This window comes from Trematomus bernacchii, unplaced genomic scaffold (genome assembly GCF_902827165.1).
Source record: "Trematomus bernacchii unplaced genomic scaffold, fTreBer1.1, whole genome shotgun sequence".
NCBI lineage: Eukaryota > Metazoa > Chordata > Actinopteri > Perciformes > Nototheniidae > Trematomus > Trematomus bernacchii.
Window position 1 is genome coordinate 21,530,717 of NW_022987973.1, and position 15,938 is coordinate 21,546,654.

Below are 15,938 nucleotides of genomic sequence, written 5' to 3' on the forward strand. Positions count from 1 at the left end.
TAATTACATTTTTTTATCATTTCCTATTCCAGCTATTCCTCAAAAAACATGTTTCGGATATCATGCCATTCAAATTTTTAATATAAATTGTATACATTTTAAGAAATTGTAGTTTTTGTATTACTACCCCAAGCTTCCATAAGTGGGTCAAAAATGACCTGCATGCATTTTCTATGGAATCCTATGGGAACCTTTGATTCTTATCACCTGTTGCTGTCAGGAATACATTCACTGTGGACCACACAGACTACATCACAAGTGACACCTCTCAGGGAGATTATTTTACACAGCAAGATCTGATACCTGTCAGTATAATAATAATAATAATAATAATAATAATAATAAAAATACATTATATTTGTATAGGGCTTTTCAAGCACTCAAAATCGCTTTACAATATAAGGGAAGGTTAGGGTGGGGGGTATAGGACTATCAAACTTAATCAACCAGCATGGATTGATGGGGGGTGGGCTATGAGTAGACAAGAGGAGAAGAGATGAGTTTTGAAAAGGGACTGGAATACTGTGAGGGTCTCAGATCTTTGAGTTCAAAACGGTTTTTTTCTAAATGTAAAAAAAAAATAGTGAAAAATTAAATATAAAATATCTCTAGTGTGAACCAAAATATAATACTAAATATTATACAAGTGATTTTTCTTAACCAAAATGACAAAAATGGCATAAAAACACATATGATTCTAATACGGGTCCTTTTTGACCCACTTGTGGAAGAGTGTAGGGTCCAGTCACTCGGGCATCTAAGGGTTAAGGCCTTTAAAGCCAGAACCCATCTACTCATCCTAGCTTTCAGGGAAAACACTGAATATCTCTAGCCCTGAGTTTGTTAGTGTTCCTCTGAGCTCACCTCTACTCCTCCCTCTGTCCCTTCTAAAAACGAATGTGCTTCTGTTTGCCATCTTGTTCTCTTTGCAGGCCTTCATATGGAAGCGGATATGTGTAGGTCATTACTTTTATAATGATGGTTTATTTTGTACACAAAACATACTGTATATTTCATATCTGTCCGTCCAGGGAGAGGGATCCCTTTCAGTGATTCTTCCATAAGTTTCTTCCATTTATTCAAATGTTAAAGTTTATTTTGGTTCCTTTTTTCTTAACCAAATTCAGGGTCTATGAGGACAGAAGATGTTGTAAAGATTGTTAGGCTAATATATGATGTGTGATATTGGACTAAATAAGAACATTGGCTTTAAAAAGTAAAATAAGAGCAAAACAAAACATGTTCCTGATTAGGAATTCAGATATCATATCTTCCTCCAGAACAGATATTGATAACCCCACCAGAAATGAACATTATGTGACAAATCTTAGAACCAAAAACATCCACAAGTTTAAAAATAAATACTATCCTTGATGTCACTTTGGACTACTCCCTCCAACACGAGCGGGTGTAAAGCAGTGATTCCCTGTGATAAACACGTGTTGCTCCGAGAGGCATTCCTGGGGGCCCCTTTCACTCTCAGATAATTGCTGCTGCCTAGTGGGAGAGGAGGTCGTGCCAAAGAGGACAAACACAAGCAAATAAGCGGATGCAAATATCCGCTTGAGTGAAAGTGCTCAATCTATGGTTTCAATAGGCTTGCGCAATAACTGCTGGCTGAAATCCAAGCTTGTTTACAAAAAATGACTCATTCATTATTCATTTCTTTCCGAGCATAACAATGGGGTAACGGTTTGTGGCCAGCATTGTCTTTTGAACCTGTTTTAGATGTAGGTGAGTACAAATCTGGGTGTTGTAAATGAAGTAGCTGCAAAAAGAGTTGTCCATCCCATAGTAACACAATGCACCCATTCATAATGTGGCATGAATGGATGCACAAGGAATTAGACTGAGGAGAAATGATTAGAAGAGTCAGTATCTGTACCACATTCTTTAACTCACATGTAAATGGCTCGACTTTGGTGAAAAGTAAAAAGAAGCTCATGTTTGATTTTCTTTTTCTTTTTTGTGGTGGTTATCATGGATTTATATTACATGGCCAAAACTATACAACCACTCCTTCACAGTTTGTGTTTTAGGCTGTTGAGGTGAAACACCTTAGATCAAAATGTACAGACATCTAAATGCTACAGCGTATACTATACATGATACTACTTTACAGCTTATGATGACCAACATGATATCACATGAGTGAGTATGACCCGTGAATTGTGACTAATTATGATCTTTTAAATAGACCTCAAAGGACAAAGGATGAAAAGCATTCCAAAAAGTGGTGGAGGGCCTTCGAGGAAATGAGGAAGCTGTTATCGGGGACATTGATGCAGCAAGGACATGTTCAACATTCCCATGTGTGGAATATTTGGGTGTTTACATAGTTTATTTTCTTATTTGAATAATAACAAGGGATTTTTTTCCTTTTAATTCAGGTATTTTGTCTTCCTATTACCATTGAATACATGCATCCTTAAATAAATGCATCCTTGTTGTTAGTTTTCTGGTTACATTTTGATGACAATTCTTTTAAATCAGAATACCTTGTCAATAAAGGTGTTCCTCTCTGATATAGATCAAGTAGCTAAAGACGTATTTGAATGAGTAGTATATAAAAAGGAACGAATACTTTATAACACTTTAATATATTTGTAAACACTGTGTATTTTTCAATGCATTAGTCCATTATGCCAGCTTTGACCACCCATTAGAGGTTGGCTGGTGTATAATTATAGGAACAACACAATAAATACATTAAAATGTAGCTTCAATCATATAAAGAATATCTCCATAGAATTGCTGCTTACAACTACATTATAGTGTGAAAACTGCACTACATGTTAAACATATATATACATATTGGGGTTAAAGGCAATACTCCTTTTCTTTTTCAAAATAAAAGCCCACTTGAGATAAACCATTTCACTGCACACATTTGTTGTGTGATTGTCCTTGTTAACGGTTCCTTATGTTGTCTTAACAGAGAAACACCTGTCATTTTAGGACCATGCTGCAGAGTCTCACCTGAGAGCGCAGCCAGTGTCTCGACATCACGTCCCCCAGGCCTGAGCAATAATCAATATCGGAAAACAGTCAGACAGCCATCAGTCATACAGCAGGATGAAGGAGTTGGCATGGCAACAGCGATGTCTCTCCCACCCCGGTGCCATTCCTTTGACTCTTGTTCTATCACTTCGTGCATCTCCTTAAACTAATGCAGTGTTTTGGTGCTTCTCATGAGCAGGTTTGCCTTTCCTTTAATCTGATAATTGGTAGGTGGACTGAGAAAAGCTCAAAGAGCTGAAGAAGTCTCCAGAGACGGAAAACCTGTTGCAGTGGTTGAAGGGCTATTTGTATTAAAGCACATGTAAACCTCTTATAACAGACAGGAATAGAACCACCGTGAGCACAGGGGTGATTTGGTAATCCAGATATTTTAAATGTATGCATTATCCAGTTATCTTCTTCTTATCTCTCAGATAATAACAAGAGAGTAGACCGATCAGATATTATAATATACGGTCTTAATCCTGCTAATCAAAATGTTATTAAAAAATAAATGAAGGTATTCACTTAAAGGAAAACACCCACAAAGTAATTCACCTGAATGAACAACATGTTTTTTCATGTGGAGCAAAGATTATTATGAAGTTCTTTAAACGCTTCTCCTGAAAAGAATACTATTGTTCGTAGATATATAAACGATTTGGATGTACCTTTGAATATTCAGTACATTCACCTGCAAACACCTTTGCTGTATTGTATTTTTAAGCAAATCATGTTAAGTGTTTATTTCAGTATGGCATAAAAATCAATGCAGAACTTTGCAGGATATGGAAATGTATATGTTTTTTTACATTGTTTAAAGATACACTGGATCACCAAAGCAGAACAGTGACCCAGAACCCCATAGTTCACTGTGATGGCTTTATGAATATTGATTACATGTCAATTTGTGAAGGGGCATTTGCCACTACAGCTAAGGCAGGTCCTGCGTTATGACCTCATCATGCGGTTATCTTGTGTAATAACTGTCTAGCCCAGGTGCCCTTCAAATCACCTCTTAATCTGCTGGAATTTCTGCAACAGCAGCAGGACAAATAATGAAAAGAAAATGATACAGGTTAGCTGTGAATGTTTCCGAACAATGCACAAGAACACTTTCAATTTAAGGATCATGTGATTGTGAGTTAGGGATGGCATTAATGTACCTTGAAAAAGTTAATAAAAGGTTGCATATACCTTAATTGATCACTAATGTAATAGCCAACCCAGCGAGCATGCTAAGTGACACAAATCAAACACACCCACCTCGATGCTCCTTGACCAACAGGTGCAGGTAATGTGCTAAATGCTGAAATGCTCCTGGATTCTATTTGTTTCTATGCTAAAAGAGCCTCTCCCATCAGTGTGTGTGTGTGATGACTTCCTGCTTTTAATGGACTGTTTTTATTATGCTTTGAGAATGATCAAGCAAAGAAGTTGAACCTGGAGCTGATTAAGGAGGAATATGTGCACGACTCACAGACTGAAGTTTGGAGTGGTGAGTTATACAACACACTTATGAATGTGTCTCACTGTACATACAGGAACCTCAACAAGTGCTGTAGTATGTGCGTTTGTTGCTGCAGCTGTGGAGACCCCCATCACCCCAGCCACAAACTGTTCTTTCTGTTGCCGTCTGGCAGACGTTACCGCAGCATCCTGGCAAGGACAAGAAGATTCGGAGACAGTTTCTTTCCGCGGGCAGTGAGACTGTTAAAAAAATTGAACTGTTGAAACAACTTCAAACATTCAACTGCTACTCAGTAGTATGTATCTAATACCTAATATATATATATCATTCCAATAACTTGTATATAGACTCATACTGCACTATTCCACATCATAACTTTATTTCATTTTTATAACTATTATTATTTTTGTATTGCTCTTGCTCTTATTGTTATTATGTTATGTTATTATGTTGCATTGTTGGAGAAGCCTGTGACATAAGATTTTCAACTGCATAATTACTCTGTAGCTATGTCAGATTGACAATAAAGAACCTTGAACCTTGAACCTTGAGAGTAAAATGATATAAATCATGGGAAAGGGATTCCCTATATTTTGTATTTGTCTTTTCTTTTTGTATTATTGTCTATATTATTTGTATCTGTGTATATAAGTCCCTCTGTGAGGGCAAACAAAAAAACAATAACAAGTTGGTCACAAAAAAAAAAAAAAAATGTATGTTTGACAAAAAACATAGGTTATGAGTAAGTATGGGTAAGTATTAATCATATAAAGTTGGTGTATCAATTATACAATTATATATATTATAATATATCTTAAATTGAGATCCCACACTCATACTTGATAAAAGATATATCCAAATATTTGTTTTAAATCTCGTCCTTTACATGATCTTTCCGGTACTACCCCGTTTTGCGTCCGACGCTCGAAGGAACCTTCCTCTTGGTTCCGGCCTGACATTAGCAAACATGGCAGCAGAGGGAGACGTCGATTTGGACCTGGAAGTCGAGGATAACTGCACGGGGAAACCAGCAGAAAAGCCTCGCAAACATGACAGCGGAGCCGCTGACCTGGAGAGAGTCACGGACTACGCGGAGGAGAAGGAGATCTCCAGCTCCGATTTAGAAACGGTGAGAGCTCCGGGCTAACGCTAGCCGGGAAACATGCGGCCGCTGCCGGCTGCACTGTCGCTACATCCTCCCCAGCACATGTAATACAGCTGTTTAGTGATATTATACCAAGGATTTGTGTCAAAGATATGTCCTTGGTGTTTTATACGTGGTTTGCTCGAGTCGAAACAATACAATTCTGGTGCAGAAGTGTAGTGAACTGCCTCCGAGCTAGCTAGCTAAAGCTAACGTTACTTTCCTCTTTGCCAGCCTACTTGTTAAAGGGACAGTAGTGGAATATAACAAGAACATTTAAGCACTGATGGTATAACACATTGAAGGTACTTGTACTTAACTTGAATATGTCCTCTTTATGCAATTGTATAACCCTACATATCAGGGGTAAATATAATATTGTACTTTTACTCCACTGCATTTGTGTGACAGCTTTAGTTACTTTTCAGATTAGTTATTTTCTTTATCCCATTATTGGCAATCCTTTAATAATTACTTAATGTTTTTTAAATTAAGCCAAAGTACTTGCATTTCTCAGCCCAGGTGTTTATCTTATTTTGTTACATTATTCAGAAAGTAAAAAAATCAGAGGTATCTTGTATGTATAACAGTGACATCATATCTAGCAATAAACACGTTTTAATTCTTTTTTAATGAAATGGTAATGGCCCAATATTTTTATTTTACTTGTAGTAAAATGTGCTAAATGTATCACTTTTATTTACTGGTGAAATATGTTTGTGTTGAATGTTGTATGTGTTTCTGTTTGTGGTAAAGTTGACTCTGATATTTTAAACAATGTTAAAACATACATTCATGAATAACAAATGTTTTTCTTTCAGGCCATGTCGGTGATTGGAGACAGAAGGTCACGAGAACAGAAAGCCAAACAAGAGAGGTAAGATTATTGTTGTATTTTTTTTTAACAAGATCAATGTTAACCCCGCAGTCTGTCCAGCTGTGACGGCATCAGATTCATATTTCTTCATTTTGAGCAGTTCCGCTCTAGTATTCATCTCAAATCTGCAGCTCACTATGTGTTGTTTCTTTTTCAGAGAAAAAGAGTTGGCCAAAGTGACCATCAAGAGAGAGGATGTGGAACTAATTGTAAGATTTTCTCTCAATATATATATATTTTGTTTCATTAATCTGTTCAGATCACTTTGAAGCCACATGTCTGTGTTTGGTCCACTTAACTAAACATGTTCATTAACCGTGAGCATTAATCTGCTGCTTTAACAGCCTTTACTCTCTAGGAAAGGTTTAATACAAGATTGTATATATTGCAGCTGCATACATTGCTCTTTCATGATACACAAGGGTGTGAAAATGTACTTTTGCATCTCAATTGGTTGCCAGTGTGTAGGTGTCATTTATTTGAATTCCAGACGTGAGTTGTGCTCCATTAAAAGCATTTTTATGATCAACTACAAAAACCTCCTGCTCACCACAACCTGGCCCCCACCTGTCTGACCTCCTTCAGGAGTATACCCCCTCTTCTGGTCTGCTAACCATCCTGACCCCTCGTCACCATGGGGGCTCTGGCTTTTAGCTGCACAGGTCCCACACTCTGGAACTGCCCCCACACATCTGACAATCACCACATTCAAATCCCACCTATTCTAATGAGCCTTTTCACTGTAGTGCTCACCATCATCTGTTTCCCCTGAATAACCTGTCCCTATCGTTTGTGTCAACTTAGATGTTCTCCTCTATGATTGCCTGTTTGTTATGTGACTTTAAACGTATTTGAATATTTACCAAATTGTACAGTTTCCTTGGGTAAAATGTATTATTAACAATGTCTGATGAAGCACTCACATATACATTTGGTTTATGTTGCAGATGTCCGAGATGGAGATTTCTCGGTCCGTGGCAGAGCGCGGTCTGAGGGAACACATGGGGAACGTGGTGGAGGCGCTGGTGACTCTGACCAACTGAACAGCTTTCACACACTGGACTGCTTCACTTTGGTTGCTTTTTCTTCTTTCACCAGAGCTCATCTTGACCACGAGACTGGATTGAGCTCAGTGGTTAAACGGTTGTGGTGGAAAAACTTTACACAATTATTTTTTTTTGTTTTTTAAAATAAAAGTTAACCTGAGTACTTGTGTGACCGTAGTTAATACTTATTGTGATTAATGTGGGAAATTATTAAAAATGAAAAAAACTAGTTTTATTTAAACACAAGCAAACCAAGTTACAATGCCTGTACTTTGAAACAAAAAGGTAACGCAGGAAGTCGGTACAAGGATATGCATACTGTCGTCACTAGCTGATTTTTTACAAAAACTCACTGTTGTAAAAGGACAATAGAGAATTTACCAATATCTTCGTCAATCGTGTATTCCATTTTACAGAGAAGATTCTGTATAATTGCAAATAGAAAACCTGCTTCATCTTAATCCTGTTTTTTGGAAACAATTTGAAATCATGGCGTTATTTCCTGGGTGAAGAACTCTTCATCAATATGATCATAGCAGTGGAATCAGTCTATTTGCTGCTTTCCTTCCACAGCAAAAATCCAGGAAATAAACTCCGCAGGCTGTGCCTCTGAACAGTCTCTGAAGCTGAAGTCTTCGTCACATCTTAGGTCTTCCTCTTCTTCACTGTGGGCCGATCAAACACGTCCCTCACGCCGGCCGCCTTCTGCTTGAAGAACTTGCTGTTCTGAGCGCTCTCCTGGGCCCAGGCCGAGTCGAAGGACGTCGTGTCCTGGTCCACCAGGTGGGTGTACTTGGTGCGTCCAGAGCGACCAAAGTTCTTGACCTTAGAGAAAGAAACCAGAACGGATCGAGTTAGAATAAAGAAACTCACCTAAATCTTTCCTAAACAACATTGACAAGAATAGGAGCATCCATTTACAGAGGCACACTTTTTTTTTGTGTGAAACAAGCAGGTACAAATAATTATATATTTGTGCATTTTGTTTAAAATGTTTCTTCCTCAAGAATTAAGACTAGTTCAAATTAATGGGGAAAAATCAAGAGTTTACATGGTATATGGCAGGTAAAATTAGGATTAAGACTGTTGCGATTGACTAACAAAATAAATATTTTAAAAAGGCAGGAAGTAGCCAAATTCCCTACGTTCATCATTTCTTATTGATGTAAGATTAGTTATACTGTGGAGCAGCAACAACATTGAAACTGTCAAGTTGGAATCTTGCGAATTCCATGTTTTTGCACCATCATACACAAACTAAATGATTGGCATTATTTTGTGTTACAACAACATTGTGCAGTGTAGCAGGGGAAATACGAGTGAAAGCAGCTGACCTGCATGACTTTGGGGAGGATGGTTTTGTTGAAGTGATCCTCCAGAGTAGGCGCGCTGAAATCTCTCTTGTACACGTGCTCCTCCTCATCCTATAACAGAAGTCATGTTAACAGTTCCACAACGCACAGCAACAAGCACAGCTCAATATTCACAAATCAAACTATACGATTGTAAACTAAAATAACTTCAACGATATGTACTGGACAGGAAATGTTATAGTCGTCACATATTTATAATGGATACATTTCTAACTTATCTAAAGCATTTCTGTACTGTCATTTGCAGTATGGGTCATCATGCCATTGTATCAGTCAGGCTCCAATTGTCCCTTAAAAAAAGCTTTTTCTAAAACTAATTGGAGGTCAAATTGGTCCAATAATCTAAATGTTAAACCATATAGGTTCATCTGTAAAAATGATAATAGAACTATTCAACAACTTATTAACAAAAGTAATTAAATCACTAGAATCTGAAAACTTTTCAAGGTTATTCCGTACCAATATAGTTGCTAGAATATAAAAGTTTGTAGCACCTTCTTTAAATGAAATGGAAAGGCAATAAAGGAAAAAAGAAAAAAAAATCATAAATGGATAAATAGCAGTCAATGTACCATGCTATTTGCCAAAAAACTAGAGAAATGTAATGTTCGGACATCAGAAAGTCACCCCTATCATTCTCTTTAATGTCTCCACTGGGCTTGAAAAGTGAAGAGTATTGTAAAGTACATCCACTACTGAAATGGTTCTGCTCTGTGTGACTCACCATGAAGAAGGCTCCTCTGTGGTAGTACTTCTGCAGGAACTTGTATTTTCCTTTGCTGGCTTTGTTGGTGACTTGCTTGCCGCTGTTGCGCAGCTCGGCCCGCCGCTCCTCCTCCGTCAGGTTGTGGAATCTCTCGATTTCTGCCTTCTCCTTCTCCATGCTGAGGACAGAACACCGCTCATTAGGAAAGTCCTAAATACACCATGTGATCATAAAGTAGTCATAGCGTTGTTTACTCACACTTCTCGGGCCTCTCTGTCCCTCTTGATGCGTTTCAGCTCTCGGACTTTCCAGCCTTCGTACTCCTCCTCCTCGTTTTCTCCGTCAGTGTCCAGACCTTCCAAAGCAGCCAGCGTGCGTCGGTTCTCCTCGAATTCCTTCTTCGCCTCCTCCTCCACGATCTTGAGGGTGTAGCGCCGCCGCTCCTCCACCTGCTTCTTGGCCTCGACCTCCAGCTCTTTCTGCCTCAGCTCCTCGGCCTCCCGCTCCGCCACCGTCACTCTGTCCTTCCTGCGGAGCAAACAAACATAAAGCACACAGATTAATGATGGTCAAAACTCCATTTCAGTGTCGGATCGTTTGCAAATTGAGCCGTTACGTTTGGACCAATCCGCGGACTTCCTCACACACACACACAATCTTTTCTCAGCTGCAGCTCCGCGGATTTCTCAGCCTGAGACGGCGGGACGCGGCGAGGCTGTGTGTGAGCACACACAGACTCACAGCCAGGCTGCGGGTGTGTGTGTGTGTGTGCTCGGGCTGGGTTTCGCTGTGTCTCGCTGTCCGCTCCTCGCAGCAGCGAGCCTCGCAACGTCCCGCCAACACGGCACCCAGACCCCACGCAGCATTCTCATCCGTTTGTCATTACTGGTGTCATTTTCTGGTTGCTAACGCCATTGTGACACAAACACTGATGTTCCGCTGTAACGGTGGTGGACTCATCAGAACAGAGTGGGCGAGCTGACCAATCAGAGCACAGTGGGAGGGAGGGGGGGCAGGAGCTCCAACAAGCCGTTTAGGACAGAGAGTGAATACACGTACTATACAGAGATGCTGTATGAGAAACCAATGTGAGTTTGGAAAATTGAACAATATACATCTATTCTAGTATACCTCAACAATGGAATTATGATCAGTAGAAATGGCCATGTCATGGGACCTTTAAGTTTGGACCTGGACCCAATTTTCAGTTTTTCATCTGATACAAGCCAGTATCATTAACATTTCTGACTACCAAAAAGGGAAATACACTACAGTATCTGACTACAACTACGGTATATCACTTAAATGAATGCATCTCTTTTATGAATATTCTGTATTTATTGACCTTACCCTTCAAATTAAACTATGAAAGTGAGATGTTTGTGGTCATGGCGCTAAAGCCGTAAATGAGATCACTGAGCTACAGTCAGGAGTTAAAGGCACGGTGGTTTCACTGCATACTTGCGAATGAAGACAGGTTTGAGCCGTGGCTCAGCTTCATCCTCGCTGTCTGTGTACTCTTCGTATTCAGACTCGGACTCTGACTCAGCCCCCGACTTCCCTTCCTCCTCCACCTCCAGCACCTCTACGTCGTCACTCTTCCGTTCAGTGGCGCGCTGTCGCATCATCTGTCGCCTCCTCTCAATTTCCTGATCACAATGAGAAAGTCTGCTTTAAAAACTTTTCTTGAATTAGGAAATTGTTAAGTGACTGTGACAAGCCACTCATTATGTTTTGTTCAAATTAAACGGCACAAAAGAGACCTACTTCATCATCCACTTCTTCCTCTTCCTCCTCTTCTTCCTCACTACTCTCCTCCCGCTCAGGGTGCCATGTGCCTTCATCAGAGTCCTCGCTGCTCTCGGCCACAACTTCAGGCTCTGCGATCTGTCTGTGTCTAGCGAGTCTGAGGACAAAGAGAAGGGAAGCAGCGTGTGCAAATTAGTTTAAAATCGAAGCAACATTTAAAAAATCTTAACAGTCAAAACAAACGACGGGTTACCTCTCCTCCACGTCCTCAGACACACGGTTGAGCAAGCGTTTGAGACGTGGGTCGGAGACATCCTCTTCCTCCAGCTCCGCCTCGGCCTCTGCTTCCTTTCCCTTCTTAACAAACTGAAAGTCCTCTTCTTCCTCATCCGAAGACTCCATTGGCGCATAGTCAGGACGTTTACCCGACACGTACCTCTTCACCTTCACCTTCTCCATGGACAGCTCACCTGGGATAAGCAGAGACAACGGTGAGCTTAGACAAGGTTTCTCACCCCTGATGCAGAGGGTGTTTCGGAAGAAACCTCTGAAGTTGGGCCGAATGTCTTTGAGATCTTCACAACACTATGTTAACACTTATTTAAAGGTGGGGTAGGTAAGTTTGAGAAACCGGCTCGAGATACACTTTTTGTTATATTCCATGGAATGCTCTTAACATCCCGATAGCAATGAATATCTTAAGTGCTTTGACAAAAAATTCATTAAGAAAACGTCATCTGTGGAAGCCGTAATACTGTAAAAAGTACGACCAATCATTTTAGCCGGCCCGGCTAAAATAACTGGATGGCCTACCTGCCTGTCAGCCTTCCATCTGTGCACAAACTTATCTCGTGCCCTCATTGGTCATGTGCGCGTTCGTGTGTGTTGGAGGAGGGGCTCTGTAAGGAAATGGCAGAGCTTTTCCGGCTGTGTATTTTCAAATTCTAGCGATCTCGAGCTGGTTTCTCCAAAATTACCTACCCCACCTTTAACTTTCAAAAAACTCTCATAATCTCCATCCCTTAGCATTCCACCATTATTTTCTCAGTCTTTGAACTAAAGGATCAAATTAGCAGGACATTTCACAGATAAGCAGTTAGCGTATATGTTTCTGAGCATGTATGCTTTCAATGGCTAGGGTTATTTAATCTGTCCCATACACACACAAAAAATATCCCACAAGAGAGTAGCTTTTTTTGATTGAATGTACTTTTTGGATTGAAATCCTTTAATTAGGGGTAGAAATGTAACATCTCTGCAAGCACACTTTCTTTGTCAGGTTTAGAGCGTTTAATTTTTGTTGAGTCACAAGAGGGATGATTCATGTCATTTCATTCATTCTTTTTTGGGATGCACTCATCAGGTTTTGGAAGCTGCCACTACAATCCAATAGGAAATATTGAATACTTCTTCCGCCACGGATGTATAACTTAACTGTTCTACTTTGACAGCAGCTTACGTCTCATCCCAACAGATATCACTGGTTTCTTGTAACCAGAAACTACTTTGATCTTCTCTATTATTTTCCCCATGAATCCCGGACAGTTAAAATGTGTTTATTGCAAGGAGCAATCCAATCAGCCAGATGCTTCAAGGAAAAATATCTATTTGTTTGTAAGTAAAAGGCTACAGGCAATATGGACATTTTATTCCAAGGCTCATATTGCTAGATTTGAGGCTCTGGAGGACACATCTGGACCCCAAAAACAACGTAGTAAACTTAGAAGGAAGAAAATACCAAGACGTTTGGGTAATAAAGAATAAGTTGCTAAAGCTTTATATAATGTATCTGTCATTGAGATTGAGCACATCATACGATCATACTTTTACATTATGACAATGTTATGATCCCTGTCTCCATGTGTAAATTGCACATCTTAAACTAAAAACTACTAAAGAAAACTACTTAAATTGATCATAAGTATCATCAATCAGTAAGTATGTGTTATCTCTGCTGCCTGTTTTTTTACTGTCAGAATCAAGGCAATGTCATTTCTATAGCCCATTCTCACAGGCATCTCAAGGATCTGAATGTTTCTTCCATCACTGATTTGTTGTGCATAATGTATGACAGCAGTAGTAAGTGTTGTTCTGCTGTGGCATTTCCAGTTTCACTACGTTGCCAAGAGTAGCCTATGTGGACCCACTAACACACATCACGCTAATATGTGACTGTTTTGGCCTCTTATTATGAAACAACAAGTTATGAAAGGCTGCTGAATTATCTCCTACTTCTTCGTAACATGAACCGTAGTTTACTATTAAGTCCACCTAACGTATTTATGATTCTCTTTTAATCGTTTCACACAGACTTGTAGTGTTATTTGTGTAAACAGTTGCGTTACGCTAAGCTAGATGGCTAACTTAGCATGCCGCTAGCCACCTGCTAGCTAACGGCCAACATCTCACCTTTCTCATTCCGGACCGGCACCGCTCCGGCCGTGGACTGGATCGGAGGGAGCTTCATGTCGTGGGTTTCGCGACTAGACATGACTGCCTGGTCGAGGGTTTCAATTGAATAAGGGTACAAATAAGTATTTAACTTGAAAGACCAAACGAGCTAGCCGACGCCGTCGCTTCAGTCAAACGGAAGTTAACTCTCTGAGGAGCAAGCGGACAGGAAGTGAATCTGTTCTGACATATATTTCCTACCGATGAGAAACAAACACCCAATATCCACGGGTGTATAAAGACAACAATAATAACGCCAATACCGTTTATTACTGATCAGCAGTTACAAATATACCCAAATTGAACTAGTGAAAAAGTTGATAACATATGGTTTATGCTAAATTTAGATATTCTGCAAATCAATAATAGCCAGTCTATATAGCGTATAATACCGCCCTCTAGGGGCTGATACCTTGGCTAGTTATTGAAGAATTTGGTTGGATGTTTTTTTTCTTACTTTTATATGTTAATTTTATTGTAAAAGTGACTGAACCTGTGTGTGTTTCTCTAGCAAAACCACAAATATTACATCCTTTAGCCGACAATTATTAATACTAATTTATACTGGTATAAAAATATAAAATCTTTGGCCGTCTGGTAGGTGGTACAAAAAGGACAAAGGACAAAAACCAGCAGACAGTTTCATTCCACAGGCCATCATTTCATCTTACTGTACAATATTTAATTTCATATTCTGCCCTTATATCATATTCTATGTACGTGTATATAGACTTTTTCTTGCACTATTTATTTATTTTTAGGGTCTGAGACCAGAGGTCGGCGAATACCCTATTGTAATCGCTACGCATATCTAGGGTGCGGAGATGAACAAAAAAGCCTCTTGGAGGGGTATAAAAAAAACGTACAGGAATTCGGCCATTTTGAATTTGGCGTCGGAAAAACGCGATTTAACACATGGAACACGATGATGTCATAACTCCAACTGACATGCGCAGAACGCCACCAAACTTCACATGATGGTTAACACTGCGGCTCTGAACAGCTCTACGTAACATCTGATGTTACATAATGTGGCGTTACCATGGCAACACATCCTTCGCCATAAAACACGATGTCGCTGTAACTCCAATGGACACGGTCCGATCGTCCCCCAATTTTCACTTGTATGTCACCGGTCCATGCCTCAACAGCTCTACGTGAAATCTGAGATCTCACCATATGCCCTTTCCATGTATCCCTTGCCAAAAAACACGATGTTGTCGTAACTCAATGGAAAATCGTCCAAACGGTACCAGACTTCAGATGATGGCTAATGGTCCAGCCCTGAACAGCTTTATGTCCATTATGGGGTGTCATAATATGCCGTTGCCATGGCGACAGATCCCTCACCATAAAACACGATGTCGTCATAACTCAATGGAAAATCGTCGAAACGGCACCAGACTTCAGATAATGGGTAATGGGTGAGTTTTCCTCAAAAGCTGTTGCCATGGCAACACATCCCTCGCTGTTAAGCACGATATTGTTATAACTCCTGTGTACAGGGCCGCCCCTCCCTACAGGCTGATCACGCAGACTGCGTGGGGCCTCACCTGTGTCCAAACGGCGGTACTGCAACTTCCGTATCAGTCCGTGATGTCCCTGGGCCCTGTAAATCGTTGGATACTTTTTTTTTAACCAAATAAAGTACCCAGTATGAACATTTGTATAGCCCTTATTAAAAACAGTAGGTCCTCAAGTTGTAAAATGTGCTAATAACGTTATTCTGAGAGTTATTTTCCTCTGCATTAAAAACGTGCATTGAGTGGGAGCTCGGGGGGCGGGGCTTAAGGGGCAACTCAACTGCACAGCGCACATACGGGTACTTCTGCTCTGACAGCCAGGCATGACGGGTAATCTGTGACGTTTCGCTCTCTCAAAAGTTGGGCCATTTTGTCCTCATGCGCCAATGAGCAGCTCTCATAGGAAAGAACGAGACCCCACCTCCCACGCTGTATCCAGTTCTTATTAGACATCCATGAGGGAGCCTCATCTGCGGCGCACCTACAGTGTAAGCGCGCCACAGATTCGCCGCTGCGAGGCTCCACTAGCACCCCCCCAACCCCCGCTGACGCTCGCGACTCAGAGGGTCTCATCATATAACTTTGCGTGGGGCCACAA

General features: G+C 40.3%; 2 protein-coding genes across 2 annotated transcripts; one reads left to right on the plus strand and one right to left on the minus strand.

Moving 5' to 3' along the window:
• The first annotated feature begins 5,381 nt into the window (after positions 1-5,381).
• Positions 5,382-7,699, plus strand: hypk (huntingtin interacting protein K). The gene is made up of 4 exons (XM_034116650.1): positions 5,382-5,600; positions 6,437-6,492; positions 6,650-6,701; positions 7,440-7,699. The coding sequence occupies exons 1-4, from the start codon at positions 5,439-5,441 to the stop codon at positions 7,533-7,535; spliced, it is 366 nt and encodes a 121-aa protein (XP_033972541.1). The 5' UTR covers positions 5,382-5,438; the 3' UTR covers positions 7,536-7,699.
• A 50-nt stretch (positions 7,700-7,749) lies between these two features.
• On the minus strand, positions 7,750-13,972 carry mfap1 (microfibril associated protein 1). The gene is made up of 8 exons (XM_034116649.1): positions 13,776-13,972; positions 11,620-11,836; positions 11,385-11,523; positions 11,079-11,266; positions 9,876-10,145; positions 9,636-9,795; positions 8,873-8,962; positions 7,750-8,363 (listed from the first exon to the last, which is right to left on the minus strand). Exons 1-8 carry the CDS (start codon positions 13,855-13,857, stop codon positions 8,184-8,186), a joined length of 1,326 nt encoding a protein of 441 aa, XP_033972540.1. The 5' UTR covers positions 13,858-13,972; the 3' UTR covers positions 7,750-8,183.
• Positions 13,973-15,938: the final 1,966 nt, after the last annotated feature.

What these genes read in the sequence shown, in the direction of transcription:
- mfap1 (XM_034116649.1), bottom strand. Translation starts at nt 13,857, where the DNA reads ATGTCTAGTCGCGAAACCCACGACATGAAGCTCCCTCCGATCCAGTCC. An exon ending in GCCGGTCCGGAATGAGAAAG is followed by an intron (nt 11,837 to 13,775) that starts GTGAGATGTTGG and finishes TGCTTATCCCAG; the next exon opens with GTGAGCTGTCCATGGAGAAG. An exon ending in TCTGAGGACGTGGAGGAGAG is followed by an intron (nt 11,524 to 11,619) that starts GTAACCCGTCGT and finishes CTTTGTCCTCAG; the next exon opens with ACTCGCTAGACACAGACAGA.
- hypk (XM_034116650.1), top strand. Translation starts at nt 5,439, where the DNA reads ATGGCAGCAGAGGGAGACGTCGATTTGGACCTGGAAGTCGAGGATAAC. An exon ending in CAGAAAGCCAAACAAGAGAG is followed by an intron (nt 6,493 to 6,649) that starts GTAAGATTATTG and finishes TTTCTTTTTCAG; the next exon opens with AGAAAAAGAGTTGGCCAAAG. An exon ending in GAGAGGATGTGGAACTAATT is followed by an intron (nt 6,702 to 7,439) that starts GTAAGATTTTCT and finishes TTTATGTTGCAG; the next exon opens with ATGTCCGAGATGGAGATTTC.